This window comes from Triturus cristatus, chromosome 10 (genome assembly GCF_964204655.1).
Source record: "Triturus cristatus chromosome 10, aTriCri1.1, whole genome shotgun sequence".
NCBI classification, from domain to species: domain Eukaryota; kingdom Metazoa; phylum Chordata; class Amphibia; order Caudata; family Salamandridae; genus Triturus; species Triturus cristatus.
This window is the reverse complement of record NC_140593.1, coordinates 580,842,973-580,864,007: the sequence shown is the minus strand read 5'-3', so window position 1 is coordinate 580,864,007 and position 21,035 is coordinate 580,842,973. Positions and strand designations below refer to the sequence as shown.

Here is a 21,035-nt window from a genome sequence, read left to right as displayed (position 1 = left end):
GACGAATTGTCAGCCAGCACCAGGGCTGACACCCAGAGGCGCAGTGCATGGAAGCAGCCACGCCCCTCCCCCTCCCTCCCGTGCAGCACACGTGTTCCCAAAATAAGTACATTGGGGTACATATGTGTATGTTTTGCGAGTGAATTTCTGCTTTTTAAAGCACATCCCTGTTACTCTGTGTAAATCTGCAGTAGATGGTGAAGAGCTAGGCTGACTTCAGCAAGGCGTTTTCTTCAGGTTCTAATCTGTGCGAACGTGGCGGACGCGATCCTAGTCCAGCATAATACCGTTCCCTTTGGGTGCCCGGCCTCGTGACGTCTTAACACGACGTATCGCCCACAAGCTGTGATTGTGGCGTCATGCATGCCTGTGCGTCCAGGTCCCCAGGAGAGGACCTCTTCGGCGCATGTTCAGGGCCGACCCCACGGCGAACATGGCCATCATCTCTGCCGCTTTGAACCCTCTACTTGGATGCTATTATAAACGCGGCCGTGCCCGCTCGAGCCATTTAACACCTCTTGTGCCAGAGAACCTAACAGGTGTGTATACGTGGTCCCAAAATCCAGCCGTGAAGTGATGCGGCAAACATCTGTTCTCACTTGATGCCCAAACGACGCCACCAGCTGCAGGCTTCGGGTAGTAGGGAGTGACTAACAGCCTCTGGTGGAAGTCAACGTGGGGCAAATATGTTTCCATTCGCGCAGATAACCACCGGCGCTATTAGAATTGGTATCTGCAGATCGCGCAGTGGGAAGACACTTTTTAGGTCGAGGACTACCGGTCTGCCGAAAGGCAGAACCGGAAGTCGGAGATTTAATGACTTGGAGAAGAGGGGCTTGAACCAGCCCCTCTTCTCCCCTGTTCTCCATTGGCTGGCCTCGTAAATGCTGGCCAGCCACTGGAGAAGAGGTCAGTCACTCTGATTAGGCCCCGTCCTTTTCGGATCGGGGGGCGTGTTTTTTGCAGAAAGTCTCTTTATCTCCTCCAGCCAATGGCTGGAGGAGAGAAAAGACAAACACGCCCCCGAATCCGAAAATGCCGCTGCCTTTCTCCGAGGCATTTCTTCTTGACCTCGGAGAAAGGCAGTGGTGTGCCTTTTGCTCTGCCTTGTTTATTTTCATCGCGGTCAGCTTCGACAGCGCATGTTTATTTACTTAATTGCACAAGCACGGTCCGCTTCGGCCGTGCTGGTTTTCTCCAGCTGCAGGTCACAGCGAGGCTCCCAAGCAAGGGGTGGGGGAAGCAGTGGTGGCAACATGACGTTTCTGGCTCTCCAAATTTAACAGGACCTAAACGGAAAACAGCACAAGCGGGACCGAGACACACGAAGAGGTGAACTGTGTGCAGTGAGAGGTGGGTGCTGCTTGCTGCTGCCACACGCAGATCATGGGACGCTGTTCTTTAATTTATGATAGGCGTACTTCCTGTGTCTTGTTTGCTTAGCACGCATGCACAGGAGGCGTGGCCTTTTCCTACTTCTGTCGATGCCGTGACTCCTGCAACACTGAACAGAAAAGTGTAGGTTAGTAAAGCGCCACCATCCTTCTCTTGGTGGAACTGGGAGGGTGCAGGGCTTCTTCGATGCTGCCAATAACTTAATTTACATGGGCTGAAAACATAATATGCCCTGATGTCTCTCTCTTATGTCTGGAATTTGCCAGATCAACTAGTCATGAAAAGTGTTAGGCAGAGCGGTGTGTTCCTCAAAAAACAGAAAAGCCAAGCAATAATGCACATTTGCAATGGTTACGCGCGTAATGTTTGCAATATGCGTGGCTCGCCCCTTTTGTTTCATTGACGAGTGCTCTTGTGTTTTTTACGGTATTCTCTATGCATTTTCCTTTCGGCTTTCCAGCCTGTTCTAAGGACATTTTGGCGACCACATCTTTGCTTTGTCCATTGTTAAATACTGCAAATGGAAACTTTCCTCTGCTGCCAGCAAAACAGCAACTCGAACCCGGGCAGCTGACTCTGCGAACAGCCTGTACCTGTGACAGGCGCATGCTTTGCATCTGATGTTTACCGTTTTACTTTACAGAGTGGTCTTGCATCTCTAAGTGGTGAAAATGCCGAACACGGAAAGTAACTGCAGACCAATAAGGGAACACCCCTAGTCTCTCCCTAGGCGCAGTATTTTAACTGCTTGTTTCTTGGGACTGCTTTGACTGTATCCGTTTGTTGTGGTTTATGGCTGGCCCTGGGCATGGGCAAGAGAAGGTGCTTCAAAGCACTAGGGGTCTGATTCATTCCCCAATAGCAGGTCGCTCTCTCTGAAAGGACCCCTAGCCCTTTGATCAGTACAAATATTAACAGCTCCCCAGGTTTATCTACCGGTGCATCCAGCTGAACCTCTCTTATCTGCTTTCCACTATATTGCATGGAGCCCTCGGCGGATCAGTAACTGGGTCCTAAAGACATGAGGTTGGGGCGTGCTGGAAGGTATGGCAGGCCTGGATGCAGTCTCACATACGGCTTTCATATGTGCTGGAAAAAGTGGCCGGGCTTGGCCACGGGTCCCCTTCATTATACTGATGGGACCTCTCTGCATGTAATGTGTCACATGCCTCTGCAACGCATTGATTCCAATGGGAATGTGAACCACTTGTATACATTATCAGTAATATCTGACTGTTTCTCTTTTAGCTTTTGATAAAGATGCTCAAAGAACGACGGTCCTGCTCTGCATGTTACACTAGATTAATGACTGATATTTGATTACTTTGATTCTAAAAAGTGAAATGGTGCCAGGTTTTGTTTTCTTTGTGGTGTGCGAGTGAAAAACCGCTACAGCCTTCTTGTAGACCCAACGTGGGCTTAGTATTTTTTTTTTTTTTGTCTGGGAAGTTTGGGTTGGTTACCCAAATACGCTTATGATAACATTTCTTGTGACGTACGCTGTCTTATATCTTCTTGGTGAAAAACTGTGAAGTATTTTAGAGAACACCAAGCGCAAATGAGTTGGTACATGAACTTTATTGTTCTAAGAAATAGGATTTAGTGCTTCCGGTTGGGAAACTTGCATTGTCCAACATTTTCTTGAGATGTGTCCCCCCCTTATTAAAAACAGCATTAACTTTTATTTTAAAAAGGGCTTCCAATAAAGGTCCCAGGACCTCCCAATACATTCCATATCTTTAGGATTACAACACACAGTGAATTAATTCTGTTTGATTGAATGTATGTAAATGTATCTTCCTATGTGAATATCTTGAGAATGTGGCATAGTCCCAACCCTCCTGGAGCCATGCTGGACACCTCTGTGCTACATCTAGCTATTGTGCCATTTCTTGCCCAGTTTCCCAATCCAAAACCCCGGTAGACTCAGTTTTTCCTCACGTCTTATTCTCTCGTTGTTGTGCAAGATCCATACTTCACACTACACCATGCTTGCAGCTTCTCTACTTCAGCTCAGTACAACCCATTCCTGAAATTATTCATTGCCCATCTCCTGTTGACCCCCTCTCCTTCCTCTGTCCCTTTATCTATCTTCTTGCCTCACTCTACTGTAGTTTTTTCTCTGCTCACATTTCCACCCTCCCCTTTTCCTGTGGATTCAAACTTCTGAACCTAAGCACTCTGTGCTTTCCTTTCTATTGACCCCACATTTTTATCACACTCGCTTTAATACCCTGAATACCCACTGCCTTGTCCTCCGTTATACTCGCTTCAACCTTTCGGCTAGGTTTGCTTTATGGAAATATCATATACATACAACCTCAGTATATCTGCAGCTCTTTTCAAATATGCGGATTTAAAAGATGCATCTTTCAGTCATACTCCGAGCTAGCCAACCTGTCCCTCTCGCCCTGTTGTACTCTTTCCTCCTGTGCCTCATCTCGGTTCTGCTTCGGTGTGCTTGCCACTCTCCTCTGGAATCAATGCCTTCGACATTCATCTTTCTTCCATCTTAGTATGCCTCACAGAGCATATAACTTATGCTTCTTCCTGTTCTAGTTCTTCACTCTGCTTGGTCTGACATTGCGTAGTTTCTGTTTTGTTCTGCTCGGTTTCATGTTTAGGATAAAAGTACCATAAAAATAAAAAAAGCAAGTAAATATTCCTGCTTACAGAGTCACAGGGCTCTGTCGCAGATTAGGGTGTGTAAACTGGCGTGGGGCATATAATGACCACAGCAATATGTAATTTCACAGATTGAGAAATTAAAAAAAGGGGAACAAGGGATAAGAACTGCACAACAAGCATTTCCAATGCAGTAGGTCTCACATTTTCAAAACTTTGATCTATTGGTATTGCAAATGACAATGCCTTACATTTACAATGCAATGGTCTCGGCATTGGTAAAGTTAGAGCTATTGGCATTGCTCATGACATTATTTTTGTTTATGTTTTTGTTTTTAAAACATTTAAATAAACGGCATTGTCATGAGCAATGCCAATAGCTCTAACTTTAGCAATGCCGAGACCGTTGCATTGTAAATGCTTGTTTAAAAGGCTGTAGACATTTCTGAGAATTCACAAATGCAAATGTTTTTACCTGATTGGGTAGTCCGCTGCACTGAGATTAATGAAGAAGTCCCAGGACCAGTCCTTCATCTCAAGTAGATCTTTCATACTTTGTAGATATGTCGACAGAAGGCTGGCTCCTCCCCAGATTGTCGACATTCTCCAGGGTGTCACACGCACATTTGGGTACTTCTTGGCAATTTGGATTACTTGTCTGTGCAGATAATTGGAACGCTTTTCCAGAAAATAAAAAATATGTTCACAAGTTAAAAAATATAAACTACCTTGCTATGTTTAGAGAACATTAGTAAAACAATGTTCTCAAACCTGTTGGATGTAAACTCAGATATGCTCATACTTTTACCAATCTGGAAATTTATGAAATACATGGGTCAAGAAATGTTAAAAACAATTCTCAAGCAATGAGTCCAGTTGGTCCAAAATTATACATGCTACCTTTCCAATTCATTTTACATACTCAAATTATACTCTTAAGCGTTAATGTTTTGATAATAATAAGTTGCATTGTTAATTTTCTTATCCTGAGCAAGGGAACATATTATGAGCAATAACATTTTAAAACATATGAAAGACTTGTGTTCTCAGTCACATCTAATTGTCTATACAGGGTTCTCCAAAGGATGTCCTGGATGGTGGCATCCTAGCCAGGTTTTCAAGATAACTACATTTATTTAAATGGGGATATGCTAAAGATCTGGCATGGTTCTGGCCCTCCAGGACTGACTTTGGAGAACCCTAGACTAATATAAAGAATCTAACTTTGAACATTCTTACTCAACTTGCTCTGAAAAGATACTAAAGGAAACACACTGAAGACACCCAAAGACAAACAGAATATTTCAGGGATACATTTAAAAAAAGTAATATATTACCTTGTCACAATGAATGTAATAAAAATGATCTTTATGGTATATAGCTTTAAGCATGCGTTGAAGCTGTCGAGAAGCTCTTCCATGAACAACCAAGACGAAGACAATACGAACTGGATTTTCCGGCATATATTCCACCGAGTCCTCATCCCACTGCACATTGTTGTTTGCTTTTCCTGCAAGGAAATTAGACAAACGATTATTTGGGTGCTTGTTAAAAAATCTGGGACATAAAAATCTACCTCTAGTTTCATTGTCTCATTTCCATGAGTGTACGCTGGTTAGGGCGAAAGAAAATGGTACCCAGAAACTTTTATACAATGTTTTGTTTTCTCCAGAAAAAATCTTGGGTCTAAAAAAACAATAGACAATACTGAATGTTTTGATCTTATTTGGTTTATTAACTTCACATAATGCAAAGGTTACAACCATTTAAAATTTAGTACTGAATAACTCAAGAGACTTCATATATTAATAAGCACAAACATGCACACTTTTCATTTCAAGCCTCCATTTCATGAGGTGCATTTGATGATTTATTACCAGCTAAGGACTTTTACATCACACTGCCTAGGGCAAAAGCCAGTAAAATAAAAAAATTAACAAACAGACCACCTAGATTTAGATGAGACTTTAACCATATGTTTTGCCTTAAAATTGTAATATCTTTTGAGAATACCCAGGCAACACATATGGCTTATCAACTTTGCTAGTCCATTGCAATTCATATAATGATATTTTATATATTTCACTAATTTAGCATTCCAATGATCCTTGAAAAGCTAGAAAGTGAAAATTATTAGCATGGATAAAGGATGCACCATCGAATGTATTGTTAATTACTAAGGACCTGCATTGAGGACAAAGTATTAACATAAAGCAAACATTCTTCAGTCTCAATTTAAATAGCTCTCCATCCATTTCATGTTTTAATTTAAATATGTCCATCCTCCTTCAACATTGCTCCGGTGCTACCTTTCCTACATACAGCCATGGTGATGCTTCTTAAGCATCCTGTAAGGCAGTAAAGGCATGGCCCCTTCTGTAGTTCAGTATGGAAAGGTAGGGGCTTAAACTGTAAGCCTTGACACTCTGGGTGTGCCTTTGTAATGTTGCTTTTACTTTAAAGGTGTGGCTGGATAATGCTTCATGCAGTTCAAATGCATTGCTTTAAAAATCCATCGACATTTCAAGGGTGTGGCTTGACACTAAGTTTAATAGTATGTCTTGATAATGTATCTGGCTGAACAAAGGTCCCTTGCTGGAAAGTGATGGATGTTTGCTTTCTTGTCAATTGCTCGTTGTATGAGGTTCTGCCCTCTAATAACTTTGTCGCTGCCCTCTGTTTTTGATTAAACTCCCGTGTATGCTTCAGCCTCTTTTAAATTGCTGAACACTGTGGCTCCTTTTTGGAATACCAATTACATGAGCTGCTTGCAGAACATTGCATCTCTGAGATTTTAACATGGATCTCAAGGAAAGATTCTGGATCATAATTTCAACATATCATTTTACACAAAACAAGCTCACATTTCTTCATTTTTCATCTATATTAAACAACATTAAAAAATCATTCAACGTTAACAAATGCCCACAAAATGCTTTTCATTGATAATGAAGGCGTATTGGTTCTTGTCACTTGTTATGTTACTTTATTTTATAACGCGCACACATACTCAGGAGTGTCCCGGCGTGGAGCCATACAAGGGGTGGAGAATGATACTTAGACAAAGAGATGTGTTTTCAGGAGCTTTCTAAAAGCCAGCCGATCCTTGATGTTCTGAAGAGCAAAGGGAAGGGCGTGCCATGCCACGGCTGCTTTCCGGGCGAGAGAGCTCGACTCTCAACGAATACCAGACACATTACCTTTGTTACCTAACACCTGATATGTATTTCTTGTGTAATAAGGATTGAACAGACATTTTTTTTAATCTATAGAGTCATAGTGGTCACAAAGCTCAAAAGATGTATGTCAAGATAATTTTGAGTTAAGTAAATACGTGCCTAGTTGTACTATCATTCTGGTCGCAATTTCCAACAAGTCTGTTTGCGACCAGAAACTTATTTTGCTAGCAGACCTATGTACTAATACGCCGGATCTCAAAATAAGGAGTTGAAGTGAATCAGAATCCGACCTACCTTATTAATATTCATGAGGTAGGTCACAAATTGTGACTCATTCAGATTGGTCATTATCACAATGATGCTGGCCTGCGAAGGTCAGCATACCACAATTTCCATGACTTACTTAAGATAAAGTACAGTTTTGTTTTTAAACAGCCCAATGTCCATAAAGAAAACAGGCTGCTTTAAAATAAAGGTTTGTGTTTGTAAAGGTTTCCTAGAGATTTGACGGAGTCCTCTGGACCTAAAGGTTCTGGAAATGACAATGCATTACAGTGTATTTCAATTGTTAAGTTAGAAACAACATTATTTCTCCACTGACCCTAATTTACGCAACAAGGTAAAAAAATGAAGGCTACAATGCTGGAAGAGTATATGTCTATCCACTTCCTGTATTTCACATGGTCCTGCACTGATTTGGTACAGTCCAATTGTGTGCTTGAGAGGTGCACACGCATGAGGCATGTTGTGCAAATGCAGCACATTTTGTGTAAGTTCAAATTTATTTTGTGATATAAAACATGCACATAATATTCTATGTTTTTGATATGCATTTGGATAATTTTGTGGGATTATTTGGGGAATTGGCCCCAACTTATTCAGTGCAATCATTTCTGAATATTAGATCCTGATTAAGAAAGAAGTCTGCATCAGAAGATGCCTGGTAGTACTCCTACATACCGCAGAGACATTGGCTGAATCACTGAACTATAAAATTAAATATTGTTCCTATGAGTTTCAGACCTTCAGTGAGGAGTTTTCATATTACAAAGAATCGACATGTATAATAGTTCAGTTAGATTAAAGTTAAAAATGTTTTCTGTACCTGCCAATTGATTTGCCATGATTTGCCATGAAAAAGAAAAAGCCTTTCCTTACCCCAAACCCCATTGAAAGTGGAGCATATTGTGCAACTTTCAAAACTTACATATGGATGACTCTAATGTAAGCTTTGACATTTAGGCTCACCATCAGACCCCTTTCCTTCCACGTATTCTCCAATTGGTTCAGGAAATAGTTACTAACCCCTATTTTCAATTTAATTATTGAATCTGGCACTTTGCCGAGCATTTGGAAACTTTTTAAAATAATTACTCTCATTTAAATTGATACTGTCAGTCACTCTGTGCTAGTGACCCATCTGGCCTAGTTAGGGATTACAAACACAGCTCTACAGCTGTTGAAATCATTCCTAACAGATAGATCCCAGACAGTTATCCGCAATCAATTCAACTCCAAACCCTTCACTCTGCTCGTGGGGTGCCACAAGGGTCTTCATTAAATCCTACTTTGTTTAAAGTATATCCTTTAGCTGATCTAAATAGGTCCTTTGGTTCAGTAGTATATTCATATGTAGATGTCTCTCAAATAATTGTTATGATCTCAAAGAATATTCAGTCAACAGCCAGGAACATTCAGAATTGAATGAGAGCAATTAGTGATTGGAGGACAAGAAATTAAATACAGAGAAAATAGAGGTCATCATTTTTGACAATCAACCCAATGCATGGTCAACTGTTTGCTGGCATGAGAAAATGGCATGATTCCTACTCTAGTGAACTCAGCTAGGAATTTAGGGGATAGTTTTTGATAATTCAGTGACTTTCACTAAGCAAGCAAGTTCTGTGACATCAACTGTCATCCTTGTTTTAAAAATGCTTAAGAAATTTCTTCCATTTATCCCTCTAAATCTCCTATGGGAATCCAGAATATGTATTGTTTTGGGTCGTTCTGCAAACAGCGGGGGGTAGAGATCAACCCCAGAAAAAGTATATATATATGTTTTCAACCTCTGTGCAACTTACCGTGCAAACTCAGCACTTAATGGGGTAGCCCTAGAAAAAGTCCAGGTGTTCGATTATCTTGGGGTTACACTTACATAGCAATTCGATTGTTCATCTCACATTCGGGTACATGGACTTAAGCTAGAGCAGCACTGTGGGGGTATTTTCAGGGACCACAGTGGCTCCTTTTTTTGCCCAGTGACCCCAGCCCTAGAAATCTATAAAAGTCACAGCGATGTGTTGGTTTTTCAACAGGCACTGAAGGTCGGTGCATAGATTTTCTTCTTATCTTGCAGCCGAAGTCACTTCCAAGGGGCCAAAACTGGAATTGGCTCAACTTAGCAGGTCAGAACTCCCAGCAGAACAGTTCAGGGGCTGCAGTTGAAGTCTTTGATGGCCCTGAGACTTCTTAACAAGAGGCAAGCACACACAAGCCCTTGGAAAACCTTCCCAAGCAGGAGGATGAAAACAAAGTCTATTCCTTTCACTCTCCAAGACAGAAGCAGCAAGGAGCAGGCCAGCCCAACACAGTAACAAGCAGAGTGGCAGTTTCCCTCCTACAGCTTTTCCAGCTCTTCTTTTTGGCAGAATCTCCTCTTAGTCCATAAGTGTTCTGAAGTTATGGTGTTACAGCTCTAGTACTTATACCAGTTTCTGCCTTTGAAGTAGGCAAAATGTCTTTGTACCATTCAATACCCTGCCTTTCTCCGACCTGACTCCAGACTCTACAGGGGGATGGGGACAGCTTTGTGTGAGGACAGGCACAGCCCTATTCAGATGCAAGTGTCAACTCCTCCCCCCACTCTAGCTCAAGAAGACCCATCAGCCTGGTGAGGGGCCATCAGGATGTGCAGGGCACACCTCGGCTCTCTTTGTGTGACTTTCTAGAGTGAATGCCCAAACAGTCCAACTGTCAGTGTAAACCAGACTTGGATTCCACAGGCAGACAGAGGCACAGCATGGCAAAGCAAGAAAATGTCCACTTTATAAAAGTGGCATTTCAAACATACAATTTAAAAACCAACTTCAATAAATATGTATTTTAAAATTCTGAGTTCAAGGAACCCAAACTCTAAATCTCCACAATAAATGAATATCTGCTGCTTAGACTTTACTTCCATTCCTCACACTGAATATTGACGATATATAGATCGTGAACAAGGCAGCGTGAGTCTGCTGAAACTCGTAGATGTTTTACCTCGTTCATTAAAATAAAGACCGAGTGCCAAGTTTTAACTTTGGAGTGCTGGATGTTTATTTCACAGAAGAAATACACCTATAATTGGATATATATATATGTGTGTGTGTGTTCTAACATTTGTATTGTGGTCACTTCAAGCATATTTTCAGCAAAATATTGGTATTTTTATCTTACAATATTTAAAAACAAATAAGTGAAGACAAAGATGAACATCACCAAATACATATATGATAATATCAGACAGGCCCTGGCACTGTATTAATAACAATGACAGGTTGCTTATATGGCGCTTTCTCACATAAGTCTTAAAACACTGTAATACCAGGTGTTATTATTATCCAGGTCAAAGGCACTCAGTCAGCCTCAGAAATGTACATACCTGGAAACAATTATGTATGAACCAGCGACCTTCAGGTTGTACACACATTTCTGCAGAGTGTACATTAGCCCACTGAGATATCTTACCTGACTTAAGATAAAACATAGCTACGTTTATTAAAAGAATACTTTATGATACTGATAATGACTTCCTAAAGTCACTTGATTAGTTCTAACTGAAGAGAGTTTCCTGTTCCAAATTATTAAACAAACTTCTCCTTCAAATGCACTTCAAACTTTAAGAATTCAGAGAAGTTCTCCAAGTATTCTACTTTCTTTATACATGTTTGCAAATGTTTTCTCAACGTCTGATCAATGGGTAAAATCAAATGTGACATTGCCTACTATGTAGGCATTTTCTGATTGTCTTGATTGGAAGTGTCAAGGAACCACAACCCAGCAAATGTCTTAAGGCTGAACTCTTTTGAACAATCTGGGTATCAAATGGGTATCTCAAATTAACAAACCAATGCCACATCAAGGGTCTGGACCTCCTTCCTGGGATTATCTATAACAAATGTGATAATAAGGGATTGTTGAGTTGGGTTGGATTCAGAAAACTGAACATAAGGTATAGAAACAGTAGGGTAGTGAATAAACAAATTCACAAATGTAGAAGGGCAATGTTACATCTCTTTTCAAAAACATAGCTTGAACCTCCAGAACTAATATGCTAATGACCCATCTCATATCTTCTTGCTTTTTCTAAGATCTTGGCAAAAGGAGTGGTTGGCCAGCTTCACAACAACAACAAGTCACATAATTGTCTTCAGGAATTTAAAGTTAGATTCTGTAACTATTGGGTAACCTTGATGAAATCTGTATCTTCAAGGTAGACAGAAGGCGAGTTAGGAATAGTATAACTATATTTACCCATTTATACACTTGGGGATTTATTTGCAGGACAGGGGCTCCCATATGACCCAGGCACACACATGAATTTTCTTGACATAGTAACATCTGATGAAGAAAACATCACAGTAGACGAAACTATTTTGGCCATAAATTCATTGCAGAGTGGGAAAGCCCCGGGCCTAGACAAGCTCCCGAGAGAACTGTACCAAGCCGAACCCATTATATGGGGTCCCTTGCTCCAAAAAGTCTTTAACACCATCTTGTCTGGGGGAATAATCCCGGAAACCTGGCGGGGCACAGAAATTATTCCCATTCACAAAAAGGGTGACAAAGGGTCGTCTGGAAACTACAGGTCCATCAGCCTAATTGATGTTCCCCCCAAAAAAATTGTAAAATCCTTTTGACCGGAATCCAAAATTGGATTGAGGAAAATAATGTCTTGTCAAATTTACAGGCAGGATTTAAGGCCTCCACAAGTACTACCGACCAAGTTTTTAGATTCCTCCTGTTAATATGGGAAGAAGTTATCATCAGAGGAGGCCACTTGTATGTAGTATTTGTGGATTTAAAAACGGCCTTTGACTCTATAGATCGGTCTCAACTTTGGCTAGCACTGAGTGAATTAGGACTACCACCTAATTTACTTAGAATCCTGATTTGGTTACATTATTACACCTATGCCAAGGTCAGTTGGAATTCCGATGGCAGCCTGACCAATGACATATCAGTCCGGAAAGGCATTTGCCAAGGTTGTGCCCTTGCCCCTACATTATTTACCCTCTACATTAATGGTCTAATATGAGAACTCTATAATTGTGGCAGCGATCCCCCAAAATTGGCAGGCAGCGTAGAGCCTTGTCTGCTTTTTGCAGACGACACACTGCTTATTGCCAGAACACCTTGAGGAATCCAAAATTGCTTGAATAAATTTGCTAAAGCCTGCAAAAAAAAGGGCTTAGAAAGAAACTGCTCCAAAACCAAATATATGTCTTTTAACCCCTACAAATCCAACAAGGGCAAACTTGTGGTGGGCACGCATATTTTGGAGCAGGTTAAGTCCTTTGATTATTTGGGTGTCCGCATCAGCGATAGGCTGGTATGAACACCGCAGCTAGAAAAGAGTACACTGACCCTCCAGCATATTGATTGCGTCATAGTACGAAGAGCTAGGGTGTCACCCTACCCGCCAATTTCACCTATACTACAACTTCATAGGGCAAAAGGTCTAGGAGCGGCCCTATACGGGGCTGAGCTATGGGGGCTGGAAAATCTGACTGACCTAACCTGTGCCGAAAATATATTTATTAGAGCCATCATGAACCTACCAGTGAACACACCCCTCCTGCCGTTAAGACTTGATCTTGGCTTAAAACCTATAGATCACTTTGCTATTCTCAGGGCACTTTTGTTCTGGATAAGCATATGGACAAGCAACACACTGGTCCCGTTGAAGGAGGCCATGGTCGAGCTGATTGCCCTGCACAAGCAAACAGGTCGCATTAAATGGTTTAACAATATTAAGGCTTGGTTCGTAAAATTAGAGTTGGGGCAGCTCTGGGAGGAACCTGGGACCATCACTAAATCTATGGTCCCCCTTGTTAAAAAATGGTTCTGGGGATTGATGGACTCGGAATGCGTAGAATGTACTACACACAAAACTTTAACTGAGAGGTTTTTAAATGTTAAAGGAGGTTTTGGCTTCGAAATGTTTCTGGATGATATCGAACCACCCCAGGCACGAGCGCTGTACACCCAATTTAGATACTGAGCTCTTCCTTTAAATGCAAGAAGAAGTACCTGGGGAAATGTGTCAGTTAATCCATCGTGCCCCTCATGCCACACTCTTCCCGAGACCCTTGAGCATAACCTCTTTTGTTGTCCCTCTTATGCTGACCTTAGAAAAACCTGGATAGCTCCTATTTGTCGCATGTTATCCTTTAATTGCCCCTTGGAAGCCACACGTATTTTTAGATCAGATACCACAAGCTGCTAGTGTTTGCTATTTCGAGATTTTTACTTTTCGCCTGCTGGAAGAGGACAAAAATGTGTAAATTTGCTTCTGAACATTGACGTGTCATTTTAGCCTAACTTGCCTCTGTGGTTTGATTTTGCGCACTGTGTTTTTATATTGGAAGAGTTATAAGTCTGTATTTTTTTTTAAAGTAATATTTCAATGAACATTTTTAATGTAATTTTAACTGTTTTTATTCTGATGTACTGTTTTCCATGATGTGAATGATCATATTTTTGATCGAATAAAGAAATATAAATACTCTTTACAGTATTATGGTCATCAATATTCTGGCCATGGCATTTTGTATCACACTACTTTTGTAGTGAGTATTCTGACAAACAACCCCAGACTAGTTACTAGCAGTGTCTTTGTAACTGTTCTTGGTTTCCAACAGTTAAATAGTGTTTTGGTGTTGTTTACAAGACTGTTCATCTACATATTCAGCTCATTTCATCATGTTCAGTCAAAGAGATTTCATTTCCATATGCACACTGATACCACCCTGATTTTTCCTAAATTGCAGACGATAGGGAAGCAGTGTTTCTGATGTTCAGGGTGGTATGACAAAAATTCAAGACTTTTTAAAATACAGTTGATTTAAATAAAATGCTTAGAAATGGAGACTTTGATAATATGAGCTAAGGAAGACCTTTAGGGCATCAGCATTTGGCTTTCCAGTTTTACCACATTCCCACAACCACTGAGGAAAATGAGAAACATAGAATTTTAATTGGTTGGAAACATCTCTCTTAAAACGTGGGTGAGCACTAGCAAGGACAATTGGACAATCTATTGAACAGGCACTTCTGGTTTTTGGAGAAAAATGTATTCCTATCTTCCAAACAGGGCTTTGTTTTGGAATCTCATGTGCTACTGAAAGCATCTAGATACTAAAGTGAGAAAGAACCTGGTAGGCGAAGCCTTATTGGCCCTCAGTCTTAATGATGAAACAACCTACCACTTAATCTCCAGTTTCAATTTGCTATGGTACTTTATTCAAAAGAGTCTTATCATTTCATTTGTGGTCTCTGTTAACCCGAGATAGTCTTTTGGTATGTTTACAGCTGCACTGTTTCAGTATCCGCTTCTGGAAACCCTACTTTTAGTATGAACATTAAGGGCCTGATTACTATGTTGAGTTGCCTCCGACCGACACTGGGCGGACAATAGACACTGGGCGGACGACCTCCGGTCGGCGGTCCCGACTGCATGATTATGATACGACCGCACACTGCGCGGTCACATACTCCCATTTCTCTATGGGAGTTTGTGTACATCCCTGCACCCTGTGGCAGGCACCTCAAGGTGCCTGCCACTGGGATTTACAGGAGGGGCACCATAGGTGCCTCCGGGTCCACAACCGTAGGCCGCAGAAGCAAGGGGGCCCTGCTAGGGCCCCCAAAGTCACTTTCCAACAGCCTTTACATGTCAGAAAGGACAGCATGGAAAGGCTGTCGGAAACCGACATCGTAATCCCGATGGTGGAAACGCCCTTCTATTGGGATTACGGTGCGGTCTCCGACTGGCCGACGGGCTCCTCAAGCCCATCGGAATCCAGCCGGAATGACCAGCCAGTTTAAATTCCGACCGCCTCGGTTGTAATTTGGTGGTTGTAATTGAAAACCGCCATGTCGGTCGGAAAGTCTCTGATCGCCGGTCAGAGGCTTTCTGACCGTCATCGTAAACGGCCCTTAGTGCGAACATAAAATACAATGTAATACAACATAACAATCAAAATCAATTATATAAATCAATAACATAACATAAAATAGAAATATCTAACATAATATAAAGTGTCAGAAAGCAGAAATTCATTGTAACACATTTCAAGCAACAAATGTGATTTAAAAGTCCTATCTATTCACCATTTTTAGGTCTCGCCTGACCCAGCGCATGCGCTGGTCTGGCGAGACTTATTGAGAGGGCTCCAAAAAGTGCTACCAGGCCAGCCTAGAGCTACAGTGCATGGACGCGGGCATGTGCGCCACTTTTACCACGATTACTTTCACTTTAGCGGCCCTACGGCCGCTTTGATGTTTGATCGCTATCGCGATCACTTTCACTTTTGTGGCCGCACGGCCGCTTGGCATAGCCAATAGGTCTCGCTTTTGGGACCTTATAAGTGTTTAGTTATGCAACTGTTGCATGGCTAAACACTTATAAGGTCCCAAAGGCGAGACCTATTGGCTATGCCACAGCTTGTTCCACCTGGGAAGCAGGGGCTTGTCACTGACAGCTCCTCTGGATGGGGCTGCAGCAATGCACAAATGCCCTTCCTTGGGAAATCTAAGCAAGCCACTTCTAGAGCTGGAGATACCCTTTAAATATTTCCAGTCTTAGCACAGTGCGTAACGCTACCAAATGAAATAAAATGTTTCACATACAGTGCACATTGAAAATAATGGATTCAATCTATGAATTTGAAACAGTAAACATGCAGTTATTCAGGTTTTCTGCTGACATTCTCATTCACAGTAAAGACACGAATAACATCTAACTTCCTTACCCACATCACACATTATGTGTACACTTTGTGTGAGTGGTCAGCTTCGCTAGGTTACCATAAGGAATTTTGTTGTCCTCTGTAAAGAGGAATTTGCATCACTTACAGTCAAGGCCCAATAAAAAGGAATACGCTTGCTATGATGCCGTCCCTTTCTACGAACTGCCTCTCATGGCGGTCTTGTGCACGGCTAATGGGTTTGACCAGCCCGCTGCATTGACTTGCATGTAGGATTGTTACTGAAGTAGCTGTTAGAAAATGAAGATATATTATGTGTCTAGTCAATACTTTGTTCTCTGGTGACTTATGGTGATACTTGATTACTTGAGCTGAGCGACCGAGGGTGGCGGTTTTGACTTTTGCTAATTGAGTACATTTCGGTACACATGAGCTATTACACATTTGCTCTCAAGCAGAGACAGACATTAGTCACTGCACAGAGGTGAGGAGGAGCAGGAGCTATAAAAATACAAGAGAGAGGAAGGCAATCAAATTGAAAGCAATACAAGAAATGCATAATTTGTTTTGGCATGTGGGTCAAGTTTGGAAGGAGAGGAGAGGAGAGTAAAGGAAAGGGGGAGGGGAGAGGAGAGGACAGGAGAGGTGAGTAGGGAAGGGGAGAGGAGAGCAGAGGAGGGGATGCGAGGGGAGGGGAGGGGAAGCGCGGGTGTCATTTGAAAAGTGTTTTAGAGACCTAGAACTCATCCCTATTTCTTTACCAGATGTCAATGAATTTACTACAAAGGCCTTTTTTTCATGAATCTCCTTTTCCACTTCACTAAGTTTCTAAGAAACTTTTTTTCTGCTAGGAGTGAGTTTTTTTTAATTTAATGAAAGCATAATTATTAGTCAGACAGCTTTCAGAATTTCCCTTTTTTCCCACTCCTATACAGGTGGCTGTTAATTAGCACCATTAAATCACAAACATTTTTGCATACAATGCATACTCTTCTCTGAAACTGTGTGAGCAGTAACATGTGGGCATTTTGCATGGGAGTGCATACCTTGCTTACCTTTTTCTCATTAATGAATTGAGAGCTGAGCGTGGAGAGGGATACCTATGTGAGATACTTATACTAGCATACAAAACAAACAGGTATTGTCAAAGCCAATAGGTCTGGTGCCTTGGCAAGCTATGAAATGGTTATTGTACTGTTGGATGCACACATAACTGATAATCTCCTCGTGTTGGGAAGCCATACATTCATTGGTGCCTCAAATGTGACTGTAGTGTTCTATACATGGAGTGACAGAAAAAAAACTCATTGCTGAACAATGAGACTCTTTGCTTCACAAGGGCATGTGTCCTGAATATTGAGTAGGGAATACCATGGTACCATAATATAATAGATAAAATATTCAGGAGAAAAATATCAAAAGGTACGTATTTATAGATTTTCTATACCTAAATCCACAACTATGTATCAGGAAAATATGTACATCTTCAAGGTACACAGACCGGCAGTTAATAATAGTAAATCAGTGATTACCTATATACCTATATATGCAGCCACTTTTCCTTTTCTTTGGCCCTTTATACTTTGGCTATGATGGTATTAACTCATACTAACCAAAAGCACATTAGAACATTGGAATGTTGGCAGCTCCATTGAAAACAATGGAGTAGCTCCGGGCTTATAATGGCTGGTATAAGCCTGGAGCGCCAACATTCCAATGTGTCTTTGTTCACAGCTCTGGCTGTGAACAAAGACTTCAGGGAGCCGGAGGGGATTTGAATCCCCTCGCGCTCCCGAAGGCTTCGTTTTGTTAGAACATTCTGCCTTCTAGTCGCAGAATGTTCTAATAGCCTTATAGCCCTTCGTAGCAGGGCTATACCGGCTTTTAAAGTCCCTCTGCTTTGTTAAAGTCCCTCGCCTTCGGCTCGGGCCTTTAACGCTGCAGCAGGCCTTTAACAGCCGGTATAGCCCGCTACGGCGGGCTATAAGGCTATATTATTTGACTGCAATAGCTGTGCTAGTATTACACCAGTGTCTTACAGGAATTTGATAAAATGTATTTTGTAAGAATACTAATACTTTTTTTAATAGTACTGCACACCATACTGCAAACTCTTCTAAGCACTATGAATAACATGTGTAACAACATACAGTGTTACTTAGATGTGAGCAACCAAGGCTCTTTTACTGTACCTAAATCAACTTTTCTAACAGGCTTGTGATGTATTTTGAGGGAAGTCCATTTATTATGGACGACGTGATCTCGTTCTTATCTTATTGCATATTTAAATCCATGTTATTGAAATACTTTTCTAACTTGTGTCTTGCTTGATAGACTGCGACTGAAATAAAGCATTATACTACTACTACTACTAGCATGCGTTAGTAATGTGCAATTAATAGTAATCAATTGTATTTTACCTTGGAAAGTAAAAAAGATAAATGGACTTTGTCAGAATTTGAACTTTTTGGAATCTGCAGAAAACAGCACTTTCACCACAAACCCTTAACTTATTAGGCAATCTTGCCAATATAGTAGCTGGTCACCTCATTATGTCCAATTTACACTCTCTCCTTTACTGCTCTAGCCTGTGCAAATTGATAATAGTTCACCTTTCTGATTTCTCCTGTTTCCGCTCTAAGACTCCTCTTGAAATCGCAATAGAGGAGGTAAGAGCATGGAATAGATAATGAGCTCGGCACCCTGCTTACTGCCTGCCAATTTCTCCTGCCTCTCATTAACCAAAGTGGAAGCAACTCAGCTTGAGGCGATCTCACAGAAGCACAAATTGAATGGGTTCCAGAACCTTCGCACTACTGTTTACAAAGAATACAAATGCAGACCATTTAAGAGGGAAGACATTAAAAGTTTGCAAAGGAAGTGCCCTGTGCAATTTACTTTTATTTATGTGCCTACGTATGTTCAGCAGCACCAACTGTACAAAGGTTACACTTCTAATGGGATGGATGGAAAGAATGAATACGTATAATAGTGGAGCGAGACCAGCGGTATGAGTTCTGAATGGGCACATGGCCCCACTTCACACGTGTGTGCATCATTGTGCGGTGCATGAGGTACTGACCTGAGGTGTGCACCTGATTATTAAAGCCGAGCCCTCTCTGCACTGTTTGTGCTAAATCCGTAAGTAAGGGCCCTATGTATGAGCACATTTTTCCATAGACACAGAATTAGGAAAACTCTTTGATACATCTGGCCCCTAGTGCATAAACAGCAGACAGCACAGGATGGATATAAGGCGAGGTGGATCAGCCTCAGCTTTCTATTTTCATGCAGGTCTCCCAGACACTTGAAAGAGGCACCAAAGGTACCTAGAAGGATCAGTGCCATCAAAGACGTAATCTATCCTCGTAGGAATCTAAAAGGCTTCTCTCCTCACCCATTGTGTAGGGTCTCCCCGACACTTGAAAGAGGCACCAAAGGTACCTAGAAGGATCAGTGCCATCAAAGACGTAATCTATCCTCGTAGGAATCTAAAAGGCTTCTCTCCTCACCCATTGTGTAGGGTGCTCCAATAAAGTACCTGACAGCTTCACCTCTACCACACTGTCAGTGACTTTGCATAACTAGCCCTGCCCCTTGATGGGGAACAGTGGGTACCTAGAATTCTCATGGGACTGGCAGTGATAACAGAGCCACGTATTGGAGTATAATGAGAAGACCCGGGTCACTCCATGTCCCCTCCCAAAAGGTGGCATAGTAGATTTGTGCCACCTCACGGGTCTGCATCTGTAATATGACGCAGGTACACAGGCAAAGATATTTGTTAATTTGCATGGTGTTACTTCTGCATGCAAATGAGGGACTACCTAATTTATTTTTCACTCACTTGGTGGCCATCACACAGAGGCTTCACAAAGTATTTATGCTCCCTTTGCAATACCTAGTGTCTGGGAGATTTAAAAAACAGGGAGAAATCCCTGGCATATTTAAAGGCATCTTTGCTCAAATGGCCAAGGTATGTAAAGGAAAATATGTTCACAAAAAAGTTAAGTGATACGTTATTGCTCCTCTAAATAGAGTTTGGAATTGTATGGCCATCAGGGAATTTCTGGGAGACCTAGCACATAAGGGGACTTACGAGGAAGAATATAGGGTGGTAAAGTATTGGGATATTGTAATGTTGCAGATATTATATTCCATGAGCTAGTTCTTTGGTGTCAATTTCAATTTGTAATATTGCTTCACTATTTGTGTATACGTTCTTCTTGGTTCAAAATAGGCATAATGAAAAAGTGCCTTGTGCAGTGATTTATGCAGCAATCAAAAATGATTTTTTAAATGCTGCCAGTTTTCATTTGTTGTTTGCTTTCAAAGTTGATAATATGAGTTCCACTATGGCCCTCATTATGAGTCATGGAATTTCACCTGGTGCGACAACTCCGAGTGAAATACCCCAAGTCGAAGTACAAGTGTGTCCTTGCCTGAAATTATGGGGTCTGAAAAATATGGACTAAAAAGTTCTGGACCTGGAGACATCTGGACTGTGACTGAGGATGCTGGGCTGGTACTGAGGGCAGTAGCATTGACTGGACTATGCCCGCCCTCACCGGCAGTAGTGAAGAGAGAGCAGACAATGCTCCCACTGGACAGGTACCAGCGTGCGCTGAGCCCATGCCTCTGACCCCACTTGGGGCACTCTCAATGTCGCTTTCCACCTGCTCAGACCAAGCAGAAACTCTCAGCGCATTTTTTCCTTTTTTCTGAAATGGTGAAAAACTGCTAGAAATCATCCGGTAACTCTGGGTCCAAGTAGTTATTTCCCAATTTGGGGAAAAAACTCATAGTGCCCAGACTCTGGTATGTAGATACCAACTGGTAAATGTAGTTCCTGCCTCCAGTCTCT

The 21,035-nt window shown here is 41.6% G+C and overlaps 1 protein-coding gene across 1 annotated transcript in view; it reads right to left on the bottom strand.

Moving 5' to 3' along the window:
• The window catches only part of XYLT1 (xylosyltransferase 1), a 563,426-nt gene that overhangs the window by 195,425 nt on the left and 346,966 nt on the right, over window positions 1–21,035 (bottom strand). Inside the window, exons 3-4 of the mRNA XM_085632092.1 lie at window positions 5,358–5,530; window positions 4,496–4,698 (exon numbers count right to left, since the gene is read on the bottom strand). Of these exons, the coding sequence (XP_085488218.1) occupies window positions 4,496–4,698; window positions 5,358–5,530 (376 nt within the window). The remainder of the gene's footprint in view (window positions 1–4,495; window positions 4,699–5,357; window positions 5,531–21,035) is intronic.